At 37.5% G+C, this 16,515-nt stretch overlaps 2 protein-coding genes and 1 long non-coding RNA gene across 12 annotated transcripts in view; 1 reads left to right on the top strand and 2 right to left on the bottom strand.

Moving 5' to 3' along the window:
* The window catches only part of rab11fip5a (RAB11 family interacting protein 5a (class I)), a 28,151-nt gene extending 21,221 nt beyond the window's left edge, over positions 1–6,930 (bottom strand). For 2 of the 5 annotated variants that reach the window (XM_058796460.1, XM_058796461.1), the window contains exon 1: positions 1,786–2,613. In XM_058796460.1, coding sequence (XP_058652443.1) covers positions 1,786–2,162 — 377 coding nt within the window. In that variant the 5' untranslated portion in view covers positions 2,163–2,613. Of the gene's footprint in view, positions 1–1,785; positions 2,619–6,679 lie in introns of those variants that run through there. The other 3 variants (XR_009274016.1, XM_058796462.1, XM_058796463.1) reach the window with 3 other exon arrangements.
* LOC131552598 (G-protein coupled receptor 151 protein) lies at positions 1,959–16,243 on the top strand. 6 transcript variants are annotated; one of them, XM_058796484.1, is made up of 2 exons: positions 1,959–2,010; positions 14,563–16,243. In XM_058796484.1, the coding sequence occupies exon 2, from the start codon at positions 14,672–14,674 to the stop codon at positions 15,950–15,952; it is 1,281 nt and encodes a 426-aa protein (XP_058652467.1). In that variant the 5' UTR covers positions 1,959–2,010; positions 14,563–14,671; the 3' UTR covers positions 15,953–16,243. The 6 variants fall into 6 exon arrangements, with proteins under 6 accessions (XP_058652467.1, XP_058652463.1, XP_058652466.1 ...); XM_058796480.1 differs by lacking the exon at positions 1,959–2,010 and adding an exon at positions 5,325–5,379; XM_058796483.1 differs by lacking the exon at positions 1,959–2,010 and adding an exon at positions 5,331–5,379 and having other exon boundaries at positions 14,560–16,243.
* The window catches only part of LOC131552599 (uncharacterized), a 21,968-nt gene continuing 15,212 nt past the window's right edge, over positions 9,760–16,515 (bottom strand). The window contains exon 3 of the long non-coding RNA XR_009274018.1: positions 9,760–10,158. This is a non-coding gene — a long non-coding RNA (uncharacterized LOC131552599). The remainder of the gene's footprint in view (positions 10,159–16,515) is intronic.

Below are 16,515 nucleotides of genomic sequence, written 5' to 3'. Positions count from 1 at the left end.
AAAAGGAACTTCTTCACATAAACACATTAATTCCGGTTCCATCTCTACAAATGTGATACCAGAAGAGCTAGAGTGCAGCACTGAAGAGCCTCTGTATAACACAAATAAATGATTTCTTATTTGCTTGCCTGTCACAGGAAGTGGGGCGTATACAGAGAATAAACCTCTCACAGCTGTAGTTTTACAGTCTCGATATAGAACCTCTCACACCCACAACTACTCAGGAAAATGTATTTCCTCAGAATCAGACAAATAAATATATACACAAACATTCAACTAAAATACTAAAATACATTTTGCAACACTTTCCTTATGTTGTGCATGCTACAATGAAACAGATAAAAATATGTTTTCTTTTGCCTAAGGATGAACGAGAAATGAAGAAGTCGTACTCCACTGGTCTAATCAAATGCCCATCTTGAGCTATTCTGAGCTTCTGATATCTGTTATCTAGCACCACAGCTGCTTCTGGTGTCACTCAAAAACTATTGGCTACTTCTGGAGAACAATATCTTAATATGAACGGCAAATATAACAGCAAACCTGTAGATGATAAATAACATGGACATTCATTTTTATTCAAAACCAAACTTTTGTATATGTCTATAGGTTCACTGGATGCATTTATTTAGGCAATTTTAAAGCACATTTTTTAATAATTGTAATAATTTATTTAAATGGGGCTGCAATTTAAGAAATTACCTTTTTTTAGATATAAAAACTGCTTTTTCAAATGGATTGTGATGCTACATAGACTGCTGTCAAATCATGCCAACTGCCCAACTATTGTTGGTGGAGTGGTAAAGCAATTAAACACTGCGGTGCTCTTATTTTATTATTAAACTTCTATCTTAACCATCTTTGAGTTACTAAGATTCTAGTATAACCTAAAGAAGAGGTTCTTTGAACTCCCTATTTGTATATGCTTTATTTTGTAATGGACCTTAATTGGTGGACCCATGAAGTCAACCTCATCTCACAAGAAAACATAGCTATTTTACAAGATGGCGATTTTGTATGCGAAAACATGCAATTTTTAGAAAAAAAAAAAAAAGTTAGCATGAAGATCCACCTCTAAACATCACTGTCATTGTGGCAGACTGTACAAAAAACATATGAATAAGATGGTATGAATTCATACAAATTAGCCAAAATGTTAATGTAAAATAGCTGTGAACTGCTAAGAGACTCTGTTGGTGAAGCAAGAAGAATATTACATTTAAAGAGAAAGCACATGATCCAAGTCTTTATTTTCCTGCTTTTGCCTTAGTCTTACATAATCATAAAGGTGACAGAGCAAAGCTAACCTGCTCATACGCATAAACAATGACACATTCCACACTTTGTCTGCAACTTCCACTACCTAAATCAGACAGATGTGAAAAATGCAGACCATCATTACAGATACTGGAGGAGGCCCCCCACAGCATTACACATTTTGGATGTCTCCCAGATGGGACACACCCATTTCAGGTCTTGAAGCCTCTACTAATGAGCTCAGGAGTTTGTTGAGAAAGATGTGTATCGAAAGGCCTAAGAAACAGAAATGGGAAACACTAAAGAAAAATTCCCCTACTTTCCTCTGTCAACATCCAAGCCCATTAAGAGGGCGTGACTGCAGAGGAACACATTGCAGCACTGAGTAAGACATATCCGACTGGGCTAATGACACAATATTAATTCTCATTCCTGTATCCAAAGTAAAAGCAGCACAACTGCTTCTTCACACTGACACTAATAACAACAACAGCAACAATGAATATAAAACAGCAAACACAAACTTACTCATTTTTCATGTATTTCCGTTCCTGAAATGCTTCATCCAGAGGTATGACAGCCTGGCCCAGAAACACATCCAGTCCTATGAGAGCTCGGTGCATCACGGTCAGGGTCAGGTCGCCAGCACCGGGTGGGTACACGTCTCGCCCTCCCTCCTCCAGGATCCCCGGCAGCAGCTCGAAAGAGCACTCCTCGCCCCATTCCGGGTCCGTGGTCTTCTCCATTACGCAGGTGGAGTATTTCTCTTTGCCCAGCTGGATGATGGTGTAAACGTCGCTGGTGCCGTGTTTACCCTTCGCGCGCAGCCCTCGGGCCCGTAGCACAGTTACCTGCACGTGCGTCGGCACCCAGAGCTGCTCCTCGTCGTTCTTCACCAAGGACATGGTCACCGGTGCACCGACAGTGGGACAGCTGATAACGGCTGTTCTCCCGGTCGAGCGTCGCTTGGTAACCGCCAGCCTATCGTCGTGGTCCACGGCAAAACATTTCGGCACGCGCGAGACGTCTGTGTTCGCGCGCCGGCGTGGGTCGTTTCTCTCTGCGGCGGTACAGCCGCCTTGCAGACCGGTCCACCGACGTCACTGCTTTCTCCTCTCCGCAGGACAAGGAAGTGACTGTTAGCGGTACCCAGACTACAGCATACTGCATTCGTGCTGCTCTAAAATACACGCTCTTCCGTGTGCATTTAAGAAAAACAGCTTCACTAAGCAGCCTCCGATTAAATAAACAGTCGTTCGTTGTCGGACCGCTTATGATGAATGCTAAACTTGCACCGTAGTCGAGCTACCCCGCGTGAGAATCTGAATACTGCCTTACGATGACATAATATTGCAGATACCGTGATGCGCTGACTTTAAACGGGGAAGCTGCTGGTACAGGGCAGGGTTTAACCCTCGTGTTGTCCTCAGAAACTTCACAAACTTGTCAATTTTGGCCCACATTGAAAACCATTAAAAATTCATGAATTTTTAATAGTTTTCAATGTGGGCCAAAATTCACGAATGAGGTGCATTAGGGTGCAAATTGATCAAAAGCCTTTACCGGTCTATAAGGAAAAATAGTTTGTCATGTTGAAAACTGTGTTATGTTTAATGTTAAATTATGTTAAGAAGATAAAGCATTGAATGTTAATGGAGAGAAATGTTCAAGGCTCAACTTGGTCTCTTCCTGGTTAGTATCGGTCATTTCAGAATATGCATTTAATCCCAATGTATGTATTATTTTTGCTTTAAATTCATGAATGATGTGCATAATTTATAAATAACCCTGTAATATAGATCCACTTTGCACATTTCTCACAACAAATCCAAGGGCTTTTTACCCCAGGCCCATTTAGCCCATCATGTACCCAGTCATCAGAATTTCCGATCGCTGGACTATCGTATTTACTCTCCTTCTCATCTTGTCAAATTTCATACTTTTTTTCTATCCCTCAGATATATCTAGCTGAAAAGATGGAAAATAATCCACTACCCATGGCATGGTAAATAGGAGGCTACTGCTTGAGCCAAAATGAGAGCATTAATGCTTAGCTAGCTATAGCCTATAGGTAGTTGACACTTGGAAACCTTTCTCTTTTCATAGGTTTGGCACAACTGAAGTTTTAGGTTAAACTTTACGTATAGGTATTATAAGGGAAATACTTTTTTTAGACGTTTCATGTCATCAGTTCTGAATAAAAAAACTTTAAGGTAGTTTTAGATGGAGTGTAGTGTATCATATATTTCATTCAGCAGTTTTAAAACATTGTTTCTAACACTAAGCATAAACACTACTCTCTTTCTTCCTAGCTTACAAGCTTGAAAATTTCTTACTTCCTGTTGGGGTCCTGATTAGCAGCATCAAGGACACCCAAGAGACTGCCCATTTAAAAATGTATTTTGTGAGGCTTTCGACAAGACTCAATAATTTGAGACAACTTTTTCCATTTAATGCGTATTATGAGATATAATGGTGAAAAGTACATTTATGACCAGCCATTTTTGAAATCAGACCCCAAATAGATAATGGCAATATATGTTATTGATAATACTTCTATCCATATTGATAATTTTCTTATGCTGACACCACACACTAAAAGAAAAAACGAATATATCTGCCAGGAAATTTGCACAATTCTGCATTGTGTTGTGTGTTTTAACCCTGAAACAACATGATGCAATGCATAATTATAAATATGGGTAAAAGACCTGTGGGAAAAAAAAATAAATAAAGAAAATTCTTCATATCAACACACTGGGCCCTATTGTTACAGACTTTTCTTAGAATGCAAGACAATTTCCACATTTTACTTGAAATTATTAAAGAATAAAATGAAAAACAATAAAGCATCTGTATACACTAAGTATATAAAAGTAGATGTTATTTACAGTTTAATTAGTTGTAGGTCCTGTTTGCACTAAAAAAGCACCAAACAGAATCATGTTTACAGTAAGTACAGGGCTAGATGATATTCACATGAAGTGGAAACAGAAGTAGCATGCTATTTGTACTAAGGTTACATTGTCTGAGCACTAGTATAGGAGTTTGTGAAAATATCCTTTGCCAGTAAGCTCTATGTGCACTTAATGGACATCAAAGCAATAGGTTTTATAGAGTTATTCAATGGCCAGTCATGAGCTGAAAACCTGAAGTAGTCAGGGCCTCTGACACAATGAGTTTGTAAAGAGTTTGAAGCAATGAACTAAAATAGCACCTGCTTCTGATGTGTGGAGAGAGGTCTGCCATATCAACCACAACTTTGACAACTCTATCTCATGTCTTTTATTTTCTGTAGCTCAAATAGTAGAGCATTACACTAGCAATGCTGAAGTCATGGGTTTGGTTCCCAAAAGCAAGAACTGTTCAATTGTAAAGATGTGTACACTGAATGGAAAGTCGCTTTGGATTAAAAGCTGCCAAATACCTAAGGGTCAAAGACAAGACATCCCATTTTGGTGTCTACATCAAATCAAACTTACAGAATTTATTTTCTAGAAATGCAAGTAAAGTGTCTATTTTAATGTTTCAAATAACTTTTGTGAAAATGTCAACGCATGGGTGAAATAATTTTCCATCGTCATTCAGGGTAACAGATATATTTACGTAAAAATTAAACAACATACTTTAAAGGGATAGTTCACCCCAGAATAAAAATTTTGTCATTAATTACTCACCTCATGGCGTTCCAAACCTGTAAGACCTCCATTCATCTTCATAACACAAATGAAGATATTTTTGATGAAATCTGAGAGCTCTCTGACCCTGCATACACAGCAATGCAACTGAAATGTTCCCACACCCAGAAACGTAGTAAGGACATCATTAAAACAGTCCATGTGACATTAGTGGCTCAACTTCAATTTTGCGAAGCTACGAGAATACTTTTTGTGCACAAAGAAAACAAAAATAACAATTTATTCAACAATTCTTCTCCCCAAGTTGCCGTCTTTTGCCATTTTGGAAAGTACCACGACACATGTGCGCTTTCCTTGAACATAATCAACATAATCAAGTATTCAATATAAGTTGAACCCTTGATGTCACATGGAATATTTCATCGATGTTCTTACTACGTTTCTGGGCCTGGGAACATTTTATTTGCATTGCTGTCTATGCAGGGTAAGAGAGCTCTCAGATTTCATCAAAAATATCTTAATTTGTCTTCCAAAGATGAACGAAGGTCTCTCGAGTTTGGAATGACATGACAATTTTCATTTTTGGGTGAACTATCTCTTTAATCTATTGTTACACTGAATGGTATTTTAGTCTTCAGTAAATCATGGTGAAAATATGAGACAGTCATTATTTTTTGCTCAGAAAAACAATCATTTTAAACAGGACACATTCTAATGTATGGGGGAAAAGTAACTTTAAAACTTTCATTTTTTTATGCTTTGGTGCTATGGGTCTGTTACATTATCAGTTTCATAACAATCTCTGCTTTTCTTCACATTAATGACAATTAAAAGAGAATAAGCTGCCTCCCTAATGACTATGTTTTACTTTAAACCTAATTAACTTCTAACTATGCTATTCTTAGAGGTTAGATGTCAATCACATCTTATGAGCTTCTGGAGCCAATTCTCTGTCCACAAGAATCCTTCACACGTATTGTCCTCAGTTTGATCAAACATACTCACTAAACACTTGTGTGCGCTTGCTAAATGACAGTGGAGACACAGAGGTGCAGCTGACATTCATAAGTGCACTATCTGGGCCAAGAGAAACACACCACACACACACTTACACACGGACACTCACACATACTAATCTGGAAAGGGTTCAATTCCAGCACCAAAGTGCAAATAGACCACTTACAGTCTAAACTGGGTAATTAGATCCTTAATCAGGGATCAGAACCACAGAGAGGCTTCTACGTAATGAAATTCCTCATTCATCTAAACTCATACACAACCTGACCCAATCTACTTTTAAGCAGGCTGCCTTGAACAGCTGTGACTAACATACTTCCTGTCACTCAATCAGACGTGTAAATAAACTTGCAAGCACACACAGATTATGTTCCATGATCTATCTGAGCATTTCTAACAAACAAAATATAAAAGTTACATAGCAAAGATTAATAGTTTGGCAAATACACATTTTCAGCATCTTACTCCAGTGTCACGTGATACTTCAGAAAACATTCTAGTTTATTGCTATTTCTTATTATCATTGTTGAAAACCATTGTGCTGCTTAATATTTTGTGGAAACCTGACTTAAAAGACAATGAAGCCTCAGAAGCAGGCCTGCAAGAACCTAGTTGAAGGAAAGGTAAGCTATGTGTCCCATTGTCTTGCTGACTCTGCTATTTATGTATATGGACTGGTGGTCTCATGGGAACAAACCGAGTTTTGATATCCCCAAGCGAGTGGACTGATAATATGCGGTGTTTCCGCTCAGTCAGACGGATCTTACCCTGTCAAAACAGTTCGTGTCTCGCGGCCTCGTCCTGCACCAGACTGGCGTCGTGCTCGGTGCTCAATAAAGCGCACACTTGTTTGACGCAGCTGGCCGCACGCTGCGCTTTTCTGTGTTCTAGGGCTTTACTCGAGGTGTCGACTTACAAACTAGAGGCATCAAGATTTTCTTTGAGTGGTTTAACTCGATTTAGAATTTAATTATCCGCTAAACTGCGCGCGGAAGCGTTTTGTGGGAACAAGCGGCACTTCACAACCTCTCATGTCAATCATCCGATAAAGAGGGAACACAAATCATCTCAGGGCAAGCGATCACGTTACCCAGATCTTAAACTTAAAAATATATCTACTATTAAAAAATATATATATATATATTTTACTATGTTTAAGATGGTGGAATTAAATCAAACAAATGGCCTGTTTGTATGCTTTAGAGTAGCGACTGGACTCATAAACTAGGCTACTCAACACAAAACTATGATTTTCTATAATAACTAAAAGAATTTTCAGCAGTTTTTCCTTGTCACTCACATACGGCTTCTTAAATAATTTAGTTTAGCAACACAATTCAATACATTTTGTCACAGCTTAATTTTATTGCATGCAATCCACTTAGAAATAGAAGTTAAATGCATGTGTGTTGGACTAGTTTTTGTTGGCATTAACTCTATTTTGGCAGGGGATTAGTTAGTTCCCAGCCTGCTTTGCATGGGATTGGATGGGAAGAGTAAATGTTGAAGGTGTCATTTTGTGTTTTCGAGATGAGATTAGAAAAGAGGGAGACTTGTTAGAGTTTCATTATCTTTTGCGATTTAAAAGAGTTTTCAACATCAAACATAGGCCTATACTATAGGCCCTATAGGAAAATTTACAATAGGTCTACATTCTAACGTGCACCGTTACTAGTTTACTAGCCTAACTGAAAGAGATTCATTTTGAAAAACAGTTTTGACACATTTAAATGTATTATAGTTTACTCAGTTTGGTTTATGCTATAAGGCTTTAAGTTGAGTTTACATGGTAATTTAGTAATTTTTTTTGTTTGCACGCACCGTACAACAAACGACTCCTGTTTAAACTACTTTAAATCACATTATGTGGTCAGTCAGACCCTCATAAATATGTCTTTGCACAATCGGTTTGTCAGTTAGATGCAGAGTACTTCCTCTATCAATGTTAAAACATGTTATTCAGTCACATTGCCCTCCACTGGTAGGTTTTCAAATAAAAAAATGTGTAGACTCCAGATCTGGTTCAGCACCGAAAAAGTGAAAAATTATAATACATAACACACAATAACTGTAAATGGATAATAATAATATATTTTATCAACACTCAATGACACTTTACAGTATAAAAACAACAATGAAGCATAGATTTACATGAAAATAAAATGAAAATGACAATACAAGAGTAACCTAAAACACGTTTATCAATTATATAAAAATAGATCATTTTAACAGATGTTTTAATCTGAGATTTAAACTAAAATGTTACATACGTATATAGTAACAAGTTACATACAAAGTTGACCCTATGACAGGCCACCTGTGACCCATTACAGTGTTCAAAGTCTCAAAACCACATTCAGATTTAAACATTAGAAGATTGGAAACACCAAAGAAAGAAAACTGATTTAATGCAAAAAAAAAAAAATGGCCTTCAATATTGAGAAGAAAAAGAAAAAGCAACAAATATGCATGAGGCATATTTATGCACACTTTCCCAAGTATCTCTGTATCTGTATCTATGACAGATGTCTCTTTAGAATAGCTCACTTAATTTCAATCACGATGGTCTTTTGAAAAACAGACAGAAAGATTAGAGAATGAATTTGCTTTGGGTTTGAATGAGGGTCCGTGTTTGAATTATAATGGTCCAATCTGTCAGTGATCTTCAGTGTTTATCTAACAGCTTAGACAAGGCAAATAGACACTTGGGTTTGATCTTGAGGTCTATTGTGATTGGACACCACAATGAGCAGACACATTTGAGCAGGTTAGAGGTGACAGGTCAAAGGTCGCCGGGTCTGTGGTCATGATCATGGGTGGCATATCCCCACAAACATCATACATTGTGATCCTCCTGGCCATCTGTGTGCATTTATGTGTACGATGACTGAGTATAACAGGAGATAATTGGAAACACAAAGCACACACCAACCTTCCTCCTTGTCTCTGTTTCAAAGTCTATTGTCATGGTCACTGCAAGGTCAAGGGAGATGAACATCGGCACAAAATATTGATTATGAAACTGTTAAAGATTCTTTGCCCTTGAGCCAAGGAAAAATATTTGGTTAACTGATAAATAAAAATATATAATCAGCAATACAGCAAAACTTTCTATAATATACATATATAAATTCACATTTCCTAGGTTTTAGCTTTCATCAGAAGTATTCTTCCCATGATCATATTGACCCACAGACATGCTTCACTTTTGTGTGACCCTGGATTAAACTCGGGAGCTAATCGAAGAGCGTCTGAAGGTTTAGGTGTGTCATTTGTTTATTTGTTTAGTGGGAGGCCATCATCTCCGCGAGCCCCCACACTGTGTCAAAACTAAAGGCGAATATCTCTGTGCATTAATCAAACGGATTTTAGTTCATTTATGAACATCGTCTGGCACCACTGTTTTAAACTCTGCTTTCTTAATCTGAGTGAATTGTGTGTCTGCCGTTGTTTTGGTCTTTGCCCTTGACTGCTGATTGATCTGTGCTCAAACAGGTCGGTAGTGATGCATCTGCTGGCGGTATGAAAGCTAAACGCCATTAACCTATCAACCCACAGCCTTCGATTTTTAACTGAGCATAATCTGATGACCACAGAGACAATTTTACTGTTATTAACATTCATTAAACAAAAATGGGCTGTTATGTAGTAGTACCATAATATATATATATATTGTGGACAATATATTGGATAAAATATCTCACAGTTGAAAATCATATTAGTTAGTTTGATTTTAGCACAATGAAGTGACCACAGAGGTAAATTCTGAATTGGTTCACTACTTCGGTTTAAGTGCATGGATTTTGATATGTTGCATGGGATGTAATGTGCAACATGAAAAACTGACAATTTGTTAAGAAATATTCTATGTGTGTGTGTGTGTTTTTTATTTTATTTTTTTTCATTCTCTAATCAAAATGTTTCAAAGGAAGTATTTTCTTGGAAATTTAGTTTTAATTAGTACTTACTTTGTTTTTCCTGTGTGCTCTATTTACCTTCCATCATTTTAATAAGCAAAAGTTAATTCCTCAGCAATTCCTTTCAGAAGTGAGCATTCCATGTCCTACTCGCTCTGAAGGCCTGAGTCACTGAAGTGGGAACTCTGAAGAGAACAGTGCAATTGTGTCTCATAATGTAGATGAACAATGGAACAATGACAAACAATGTCATTCTGGAATACCCATCTCGTGTCGTCCCCTTCCCGAATTCCAAACACCATTTGGAATTTGTCCAGGCCCCTCACCATCTTCCAGAAAGTGACATTTTTGTTAGGAAATCCACACACAATCAAGTATTAGCAATGTGATGTTTTATGCTTGTGAAGTTGGTTTGCCTCATTCCAAAACATTCCATTAATTTCAAATGATATTCAGACAGTTGACACCCTGTAAACACATAAAATAACTGACAATCATGATGGCAAACTTAAGATCTACTTCTATCCTTTTAGGTTCCACCCTGTTTGGCGTCCTGTTCATTTTCTTTCCATTATGCATAAATAAACAAGCTAAAGTTTAAGTGTCTGTGCTTTACTAGCATATTTCTCAACGTCCAGTGTGAGGGTGCTAGGCTAATAAGGAAGGGGAAAATATGAATATCAGCATAAATCGTTAAGCTTCATGGTTCACAGAAAAGCCTCTGTTTTTATATAGGAGACGTGTAAAGCAACAATCAGAGAACATTCAAAGAGTTTGAGGAAACGCTTGCAGAGCGCTTAAGGGCAGAAAGCAACAGGAGAGGATTAACACAACGGAGCGGAGGAAATGACATTTAACTTGTTAATATTTCTAGCTTTAGATTAATGATAAATTGTCTATTATTTTTCCTTAAAAGAGAGAGATAAAACGGGTGTTTGGCCGAGGGCTCGCGCGCCGTTCGTATGCAAAGTGACAGCCAATTAATGAGCGCTGAGTTGGGCTAATGACGTCATGCCTTTCGGCGTCTAGTTTGGGGTAATGACTTTCCAATGAATCTACTGATTGAAATGTAACTTGCCTGGCCTCGGGCGAGCAGCTAGAAATGGCTAGAACAGAGGCAATCAGAAGATGGTTGAAGACAAAGGATACTCCGCTCCTTACAAATCAGTTTCTCTCTATAGAGCTGCAGCCGATGTTGTGAATCTATATGCATATACTGATGAAAAAAAAATATTACGCCATAGACTGCTTGCAGCAAACATGCATTAGCATATTCATAGTAAATATGCAGGCTATTTACGATAATAAGGTCGGATTATTCAATTCAATGAATGTTAAATAGATGAGCAAATAGTGTATGCGTTATCTACAATGACTTCTATTTATTCTTCCCAATTGAACTCTTCGTTTCATTTAAATTGTCTCCTTTTTAATTTCAGTCAATTTCTGCTTTTTTTTTTTTCCAACCTAACGTCCGGGTTATGTGCTGAGTAGTTTATTTGTGGGAGAAATCCCGCCCTGCGGCCAGCGCGCGGGATAAGCGCTTTTTATTATACACCACACTGATAACCGAGGAGATTAGCGCGCGAATGCTATTCATAAAAGCATATGCGCGTAAATCAAGATAAAAAAAATGATGCTATTTCCGCGCGTATGGCGTCCCACTTTCTGCAGTGTCCCCTTACTCTGCGCCTGTGTAAAGTTTTTAAAGCGGGGGTGTTAAACTCCTAAATCCTGCAGAATTTGGCTTCATCTCTAATTAAACATACCCGATCCAGTCGAGAGCCTTTCAGAATTGCTTGAAAAATAGGTATATGGCAGGTGTATTGGACCAGGCTTGGAACAAAATTTGCTTTGGAGCCGAGTTTAAAAAAATAAAATAAAAAAAAAGTATTTTAAGTAACTTTAAGTGTTCTCTTGCTAGAGAATGTGGCTAGGATATGGAAAAAACGCCGTGAGTTTATAGCTACTTTTGGACTGAATATTATTTTTCCAAGGACAAATTCACTTATGTGTGAAACAACTTCAGAGCCATCATTTTAACATTAAAGGCAGAGGATCTCTGTCAGAAGATGACCCCTTCATTTAACTATCCAAAATAATTTAACAACAAGCATCATTAAAATATCTAGGTGTTATAATTCCGTTGTATTATAGTAATAAGTATTTTCTTTTTTAAGTGGTTATGGTATTTAGCTTTATGGACTTTGCTGCCCTCTTTCGGATAAACATATGTATTACTTTTTTTCATTCAGACCATGGAAAATTTAGATTTTATACATTCGCAAATTAATGAATATTTTTGTCATTTAACTTGTTACTGATGTATTGGTATTTAGTTTGTGTAATTTTATATTTATTGAACTGTTGCAAAATGTTACATTACATAGAACATAATGTTCAAATTGCATAAGAATTTGTATTTATTCACATCATCTAAAAAAAATGACTTAATTGTTTTTAATTATTTAGAGAAAATTATAGACATTGAAAAATACCCCCAAACATAAAATCTAATACATTACAGAATTACAAAATAATAATAATAATAATAACAATAATAATACTTCACAGTCTGAATTATTGTTTAGCTATATGAAATGTGTGATACTATTTGACAACACAAATAAAAAAATAAAATGGTAATACTATAACTATACTATATTCTAAAGCTAAATTCTAAAGCTAAAATCTAGGGTCATTCACAGTTTTTAAGTGAGTTTCCATGACACTACAGATTTATTTTATTCAAACCCTGAAACATTTTAGTTATTGTAAACATTACTACTAATTCAATTTTGAGATGGTAGCATTCCGTTGCAGAAGGAGGTTGAGTACCTGGTTATAGATCACTTTTAACATGAGACAAGTGCCATTAAAATCAGTTAATATTACAATGCTCCATGCATGGGAATTATACACACTTCAGATTATATTTTGCATTGGAAAGAAAGTTTATTTAAGCCCAGCAATGGACTGGCCATCCATGCAGGGATAGATTCCAACATCCCTGTGACCCTGCATAGCAGTTTGCAGAATTAATGGATGGACGGAAGGTTTGTTTATCTGTATGTTTGTCTCAGTCAGAGATCATTTTGATGTTTTCCAAATGAATAAGAAAATTCTCACCGATTTCCTGTTGAGATTTCGCTCCATCAAATATGCTGCCCTGGTTTTTCACATTGTTTATGTCAAAGAGTGTTATTAAGAGATTTCTAATGACCCAGGGGCATGCAATACATGCGTCTAAAAGCACTGGCTGACAGCAGAGAGAAAACAAGATTGTGTGTGTGAATGCCACATCCTCTATAAAAGTTGATCCCTCGAGTAAAAACATTACTTTCACCATCCGGGAAATTCTCCAAGAGAAATAAAAATAACCACTTCGGCTGACCTGCGCACATCAAGCATACATTTTTTTGCTCTTTCTTTGTTGTTAGAAATTGCGAGAGCCAAGCCAAGGGCACTATGTCACAACAAGAAGAAAGCACATATACACACTGGCCCAGAAATGCAAAAGCACCTCTGAGAGAGTGACTGCAGGGTCTCTGAGCCACAAGATGCTTGAATACAGACAGAATAAACATATGAATATATTAATAAAATAAACACATACGTGTACTAACAAGTCACTTTTTTTGATAAAAGACTTGATTTTTTTCTTTAAATTAAAATGCAGTTTTAAGTTTCCGCTAACTTAACAGTATAAATATTTATTAATAATCCCTAATAATCAATCAATTTATTAATAATTCTTTAAAGGAATAATTCACCCCAAAATGAAAATTTGCTGAATATTTACTCATCCTCAGGCCATGTAGATGTAGATGAGTTTGTTTCTTCATCGGAACAGATTTTAAGATATTTAGCATTACATCACTTGCTCACCAGTGGATCCTCTGAAGTGAATGGGTGCCGTCAGAAAGAGAGTCCAAACAGCTGATGAAAACATCACAATAATCCACAAGTAATCCACACAACTCTAGTATATCAGTTAGTGTCTTGTAAACCAACATGCAGCATGTTGGTAAGAAACATCATCAAGACGTTTTTAACACTGTTGTTTCTGGCTAAAATAAGAGACTTTTTTCCATAATGTTGCTCCAGAGAAAAAGTCATCTCATTTGAATCTGGAGGGAAAATATGCACTTACCACACGCCATTTACAAGTGAAAACAGTCCAAACTCTTCTAAACAAACATGTTGGTTGATTTGGAGGACAACAGGGGATGGACTTTTTCACTGGAGGAAGCATTATCATGGATTATGGACACACATTTTGGCCAGAAGTGACAGTTTAAAATTAAAATGCCTCAATAATGGATTTGTTTCTTAGAAGCACACAGCTTTTCACTTTACAAGACAGTAACTGAAGTAGGTTACTTGTGGATTATTGTCTTATTGGCTGTTTGGTCTTTCATTCTGACGGCACCCATTCACTGCAGAGGAACCATTTGTGAGCAAGTGATGTAATGCTAAATTTCACCAAATCTTTTCCTACGAAGAAACAAACTCCTCTACATCTTGGATGGCCTGAGGGTGATCTATTCTAAGTAGGGAAGTTCACAATGAAACCTATGAATGTTTTGATAATTATCTGAAAGTTTATCCCACATATTATTTTGTATTTATGATTAATTTCACCATTTGCACTACAAACACAATCCAGAAAAAGTATGAGAGGAAGATTTTTCCAACTGTAATTGTTGCTTATGTTTACTTCATTCAAGCAGTGCTGTGGAGAAAAGGGGAAACGCCATTGTATGCTTAAAACGCACAATAGACAAATCTGGGTTTGTGTTTCCCTTCAGCCACGATGACGTTGATGCTTGACGACACTGAATGGCATCTCTTAAAATATCTGCAATCAAGCGTGCGCAACTAAGGGAATTCAGCACAGCAAATTGCATCCACATCAGAGTAGTTCCCACTGGACTGCATCTCATGGAGTTTGACATGGCAGTGAACAGCACATTTGTGAGTTTTGATGGTGGCATTCAACAGTTAGAAGGGGAAGATACGAAAATAATCGTACCAGCTATTCTCAGCACAATCAGTGGGCTTGGGATCGGTGGGAATGTTTTGGTGCTTGTGGTACTAATCTACGTTTTCGCCAGCCAGAGCGCATCCGAAGCAAATGTGATGCTCGCCAACTTGAGCGCAACTGACTTGATGATACTCTCTGTGTGCGCTCCGGCGCGCGCGGTCACATACTACAAGCGCACTTGGACACTCGGACTACTGGCTTGCAGAACTACAGAATGGATTCAGCACAGCTGTCTGGCGGTAAAAGCATTTACACTGCTAGCTACGAGTCAAGCACGTCATACCCTTTCCAGTCATCCCGAGGAGCAGTCGAATTTTCGTCAAAAGAACATTGTGATCACCTTAATAATCATATGGACGGTTGCGCTAGTGTTTCCAGTTCCTGATATCGTTTTTTCCAGGTTAAAAGAAGAGGGAAATATCAGTCTGTGTGTATCCGAATTAACTTTTCACTCCCAAGATGCCATGCGAGTTTTCAGTAAGATGCTACCACTGGGCATCTACGTTCTTCCCATCATCCTCTCTGCCGTGTGCCACATCAGGACCATCTTCCTCATCAAACCGAGTTCCCACGAGGAGTCTTTTGTTGCGCGTCAATATGAGAATTCTTTGATGTATTTATGCGTCATCGCCCTGAACACGCTGATGATGCTTCCCGAGTGGGTTTCTTGGGTGTGGATGCGCCATAGATCCGGCGAAAGCTGCAAACCCTCAGTCGGTTTGCTGATTTTCGCTCAGGTGTGCGTTTACTTGAGCAGCACGTTCTTTCCCGCCATTCTTCTGACCATGCATGTGCCCCTCAGAGAAAGTCTTAACAATCTGTGTTCATCGTTGGCTTGTCGACGTGATAAACACAGACTAAAACTTGAGGGGAATGGAAATGAGATGCGCACAGTGGTTATGAGGGTGTTGGATGAGCGAGGATGTGTGACCATGATGGAGAGGCATTCAGATGCATCCTGTCAAACTCTCCCAGATCTCGAGCACTTTTGGAGCGAACGGCGAAACACTACAGTCACAGAGAATAATGACCCGTTACCATGGGAACGACTGAATCAAAGCAACGTTGAACTCTAAGCTTTGACCTCTGTTATATCTGTGCAGGAAAATCCAGTTTAAGATGATAGCTGTGTTTTGGAGAATGATAGCTGAATCTAAGCTGGTCCAAGCTTGTAATAAACTGTGCAGTCATGTATTGACTAAATGTATGTATTGAATATGAAAACCTTTTCTGATTGCCCTGCGTAGTCGCACAAGGCCAAAAAGGTTACTTTTCTTTTTTATGAAGTAAATAATCTTATTTTCACTAGTCTGCTTCTGTTTTGTCTGTTGTATATTTAATTAATGTATGTTCTGACTCTGAATATGTTTCACTAAGAAATGTTTTAAGTATGTAAACAATAAAAATATGCTTTAAAAATGTGCATTGTTTAGTCCCTTTTTGGTTGATTTCAAATGCAACCTAGAATGTAGGTGCTAATATTTCAAAACATTTTGAATGTGATTTGTTGAAAAATGTTTCATAGAAATATGCTCGCATGCTTTGCTTTTTTAAATTAATTTATTTTTTACTATATACAAACTATAATACTATATATTTAATATGTCTTTATTTGTATGTGGTATCAAAAGATTAGAGC

This window comes from Onychostoma macrolepis, chromosome 13, assembly GCF_012432095.1.
Source record: "Onychostoma macrolepis isolate SWU-2019 chromosome 13, ASM1243209v1, whole genome shotgun sequence".
NCBI classification, from domain to species: Eukaryota; Metazoa; Chordata; class Actinopteri; order Cypriniformes; family Cyprinidae; genus Onychostoma; species Onychostoma macrolepis.
Note: the sequence above shows the minus strand (reverse complement) of the source record. Positions and strands in the feature narration are given on the sequence as shown.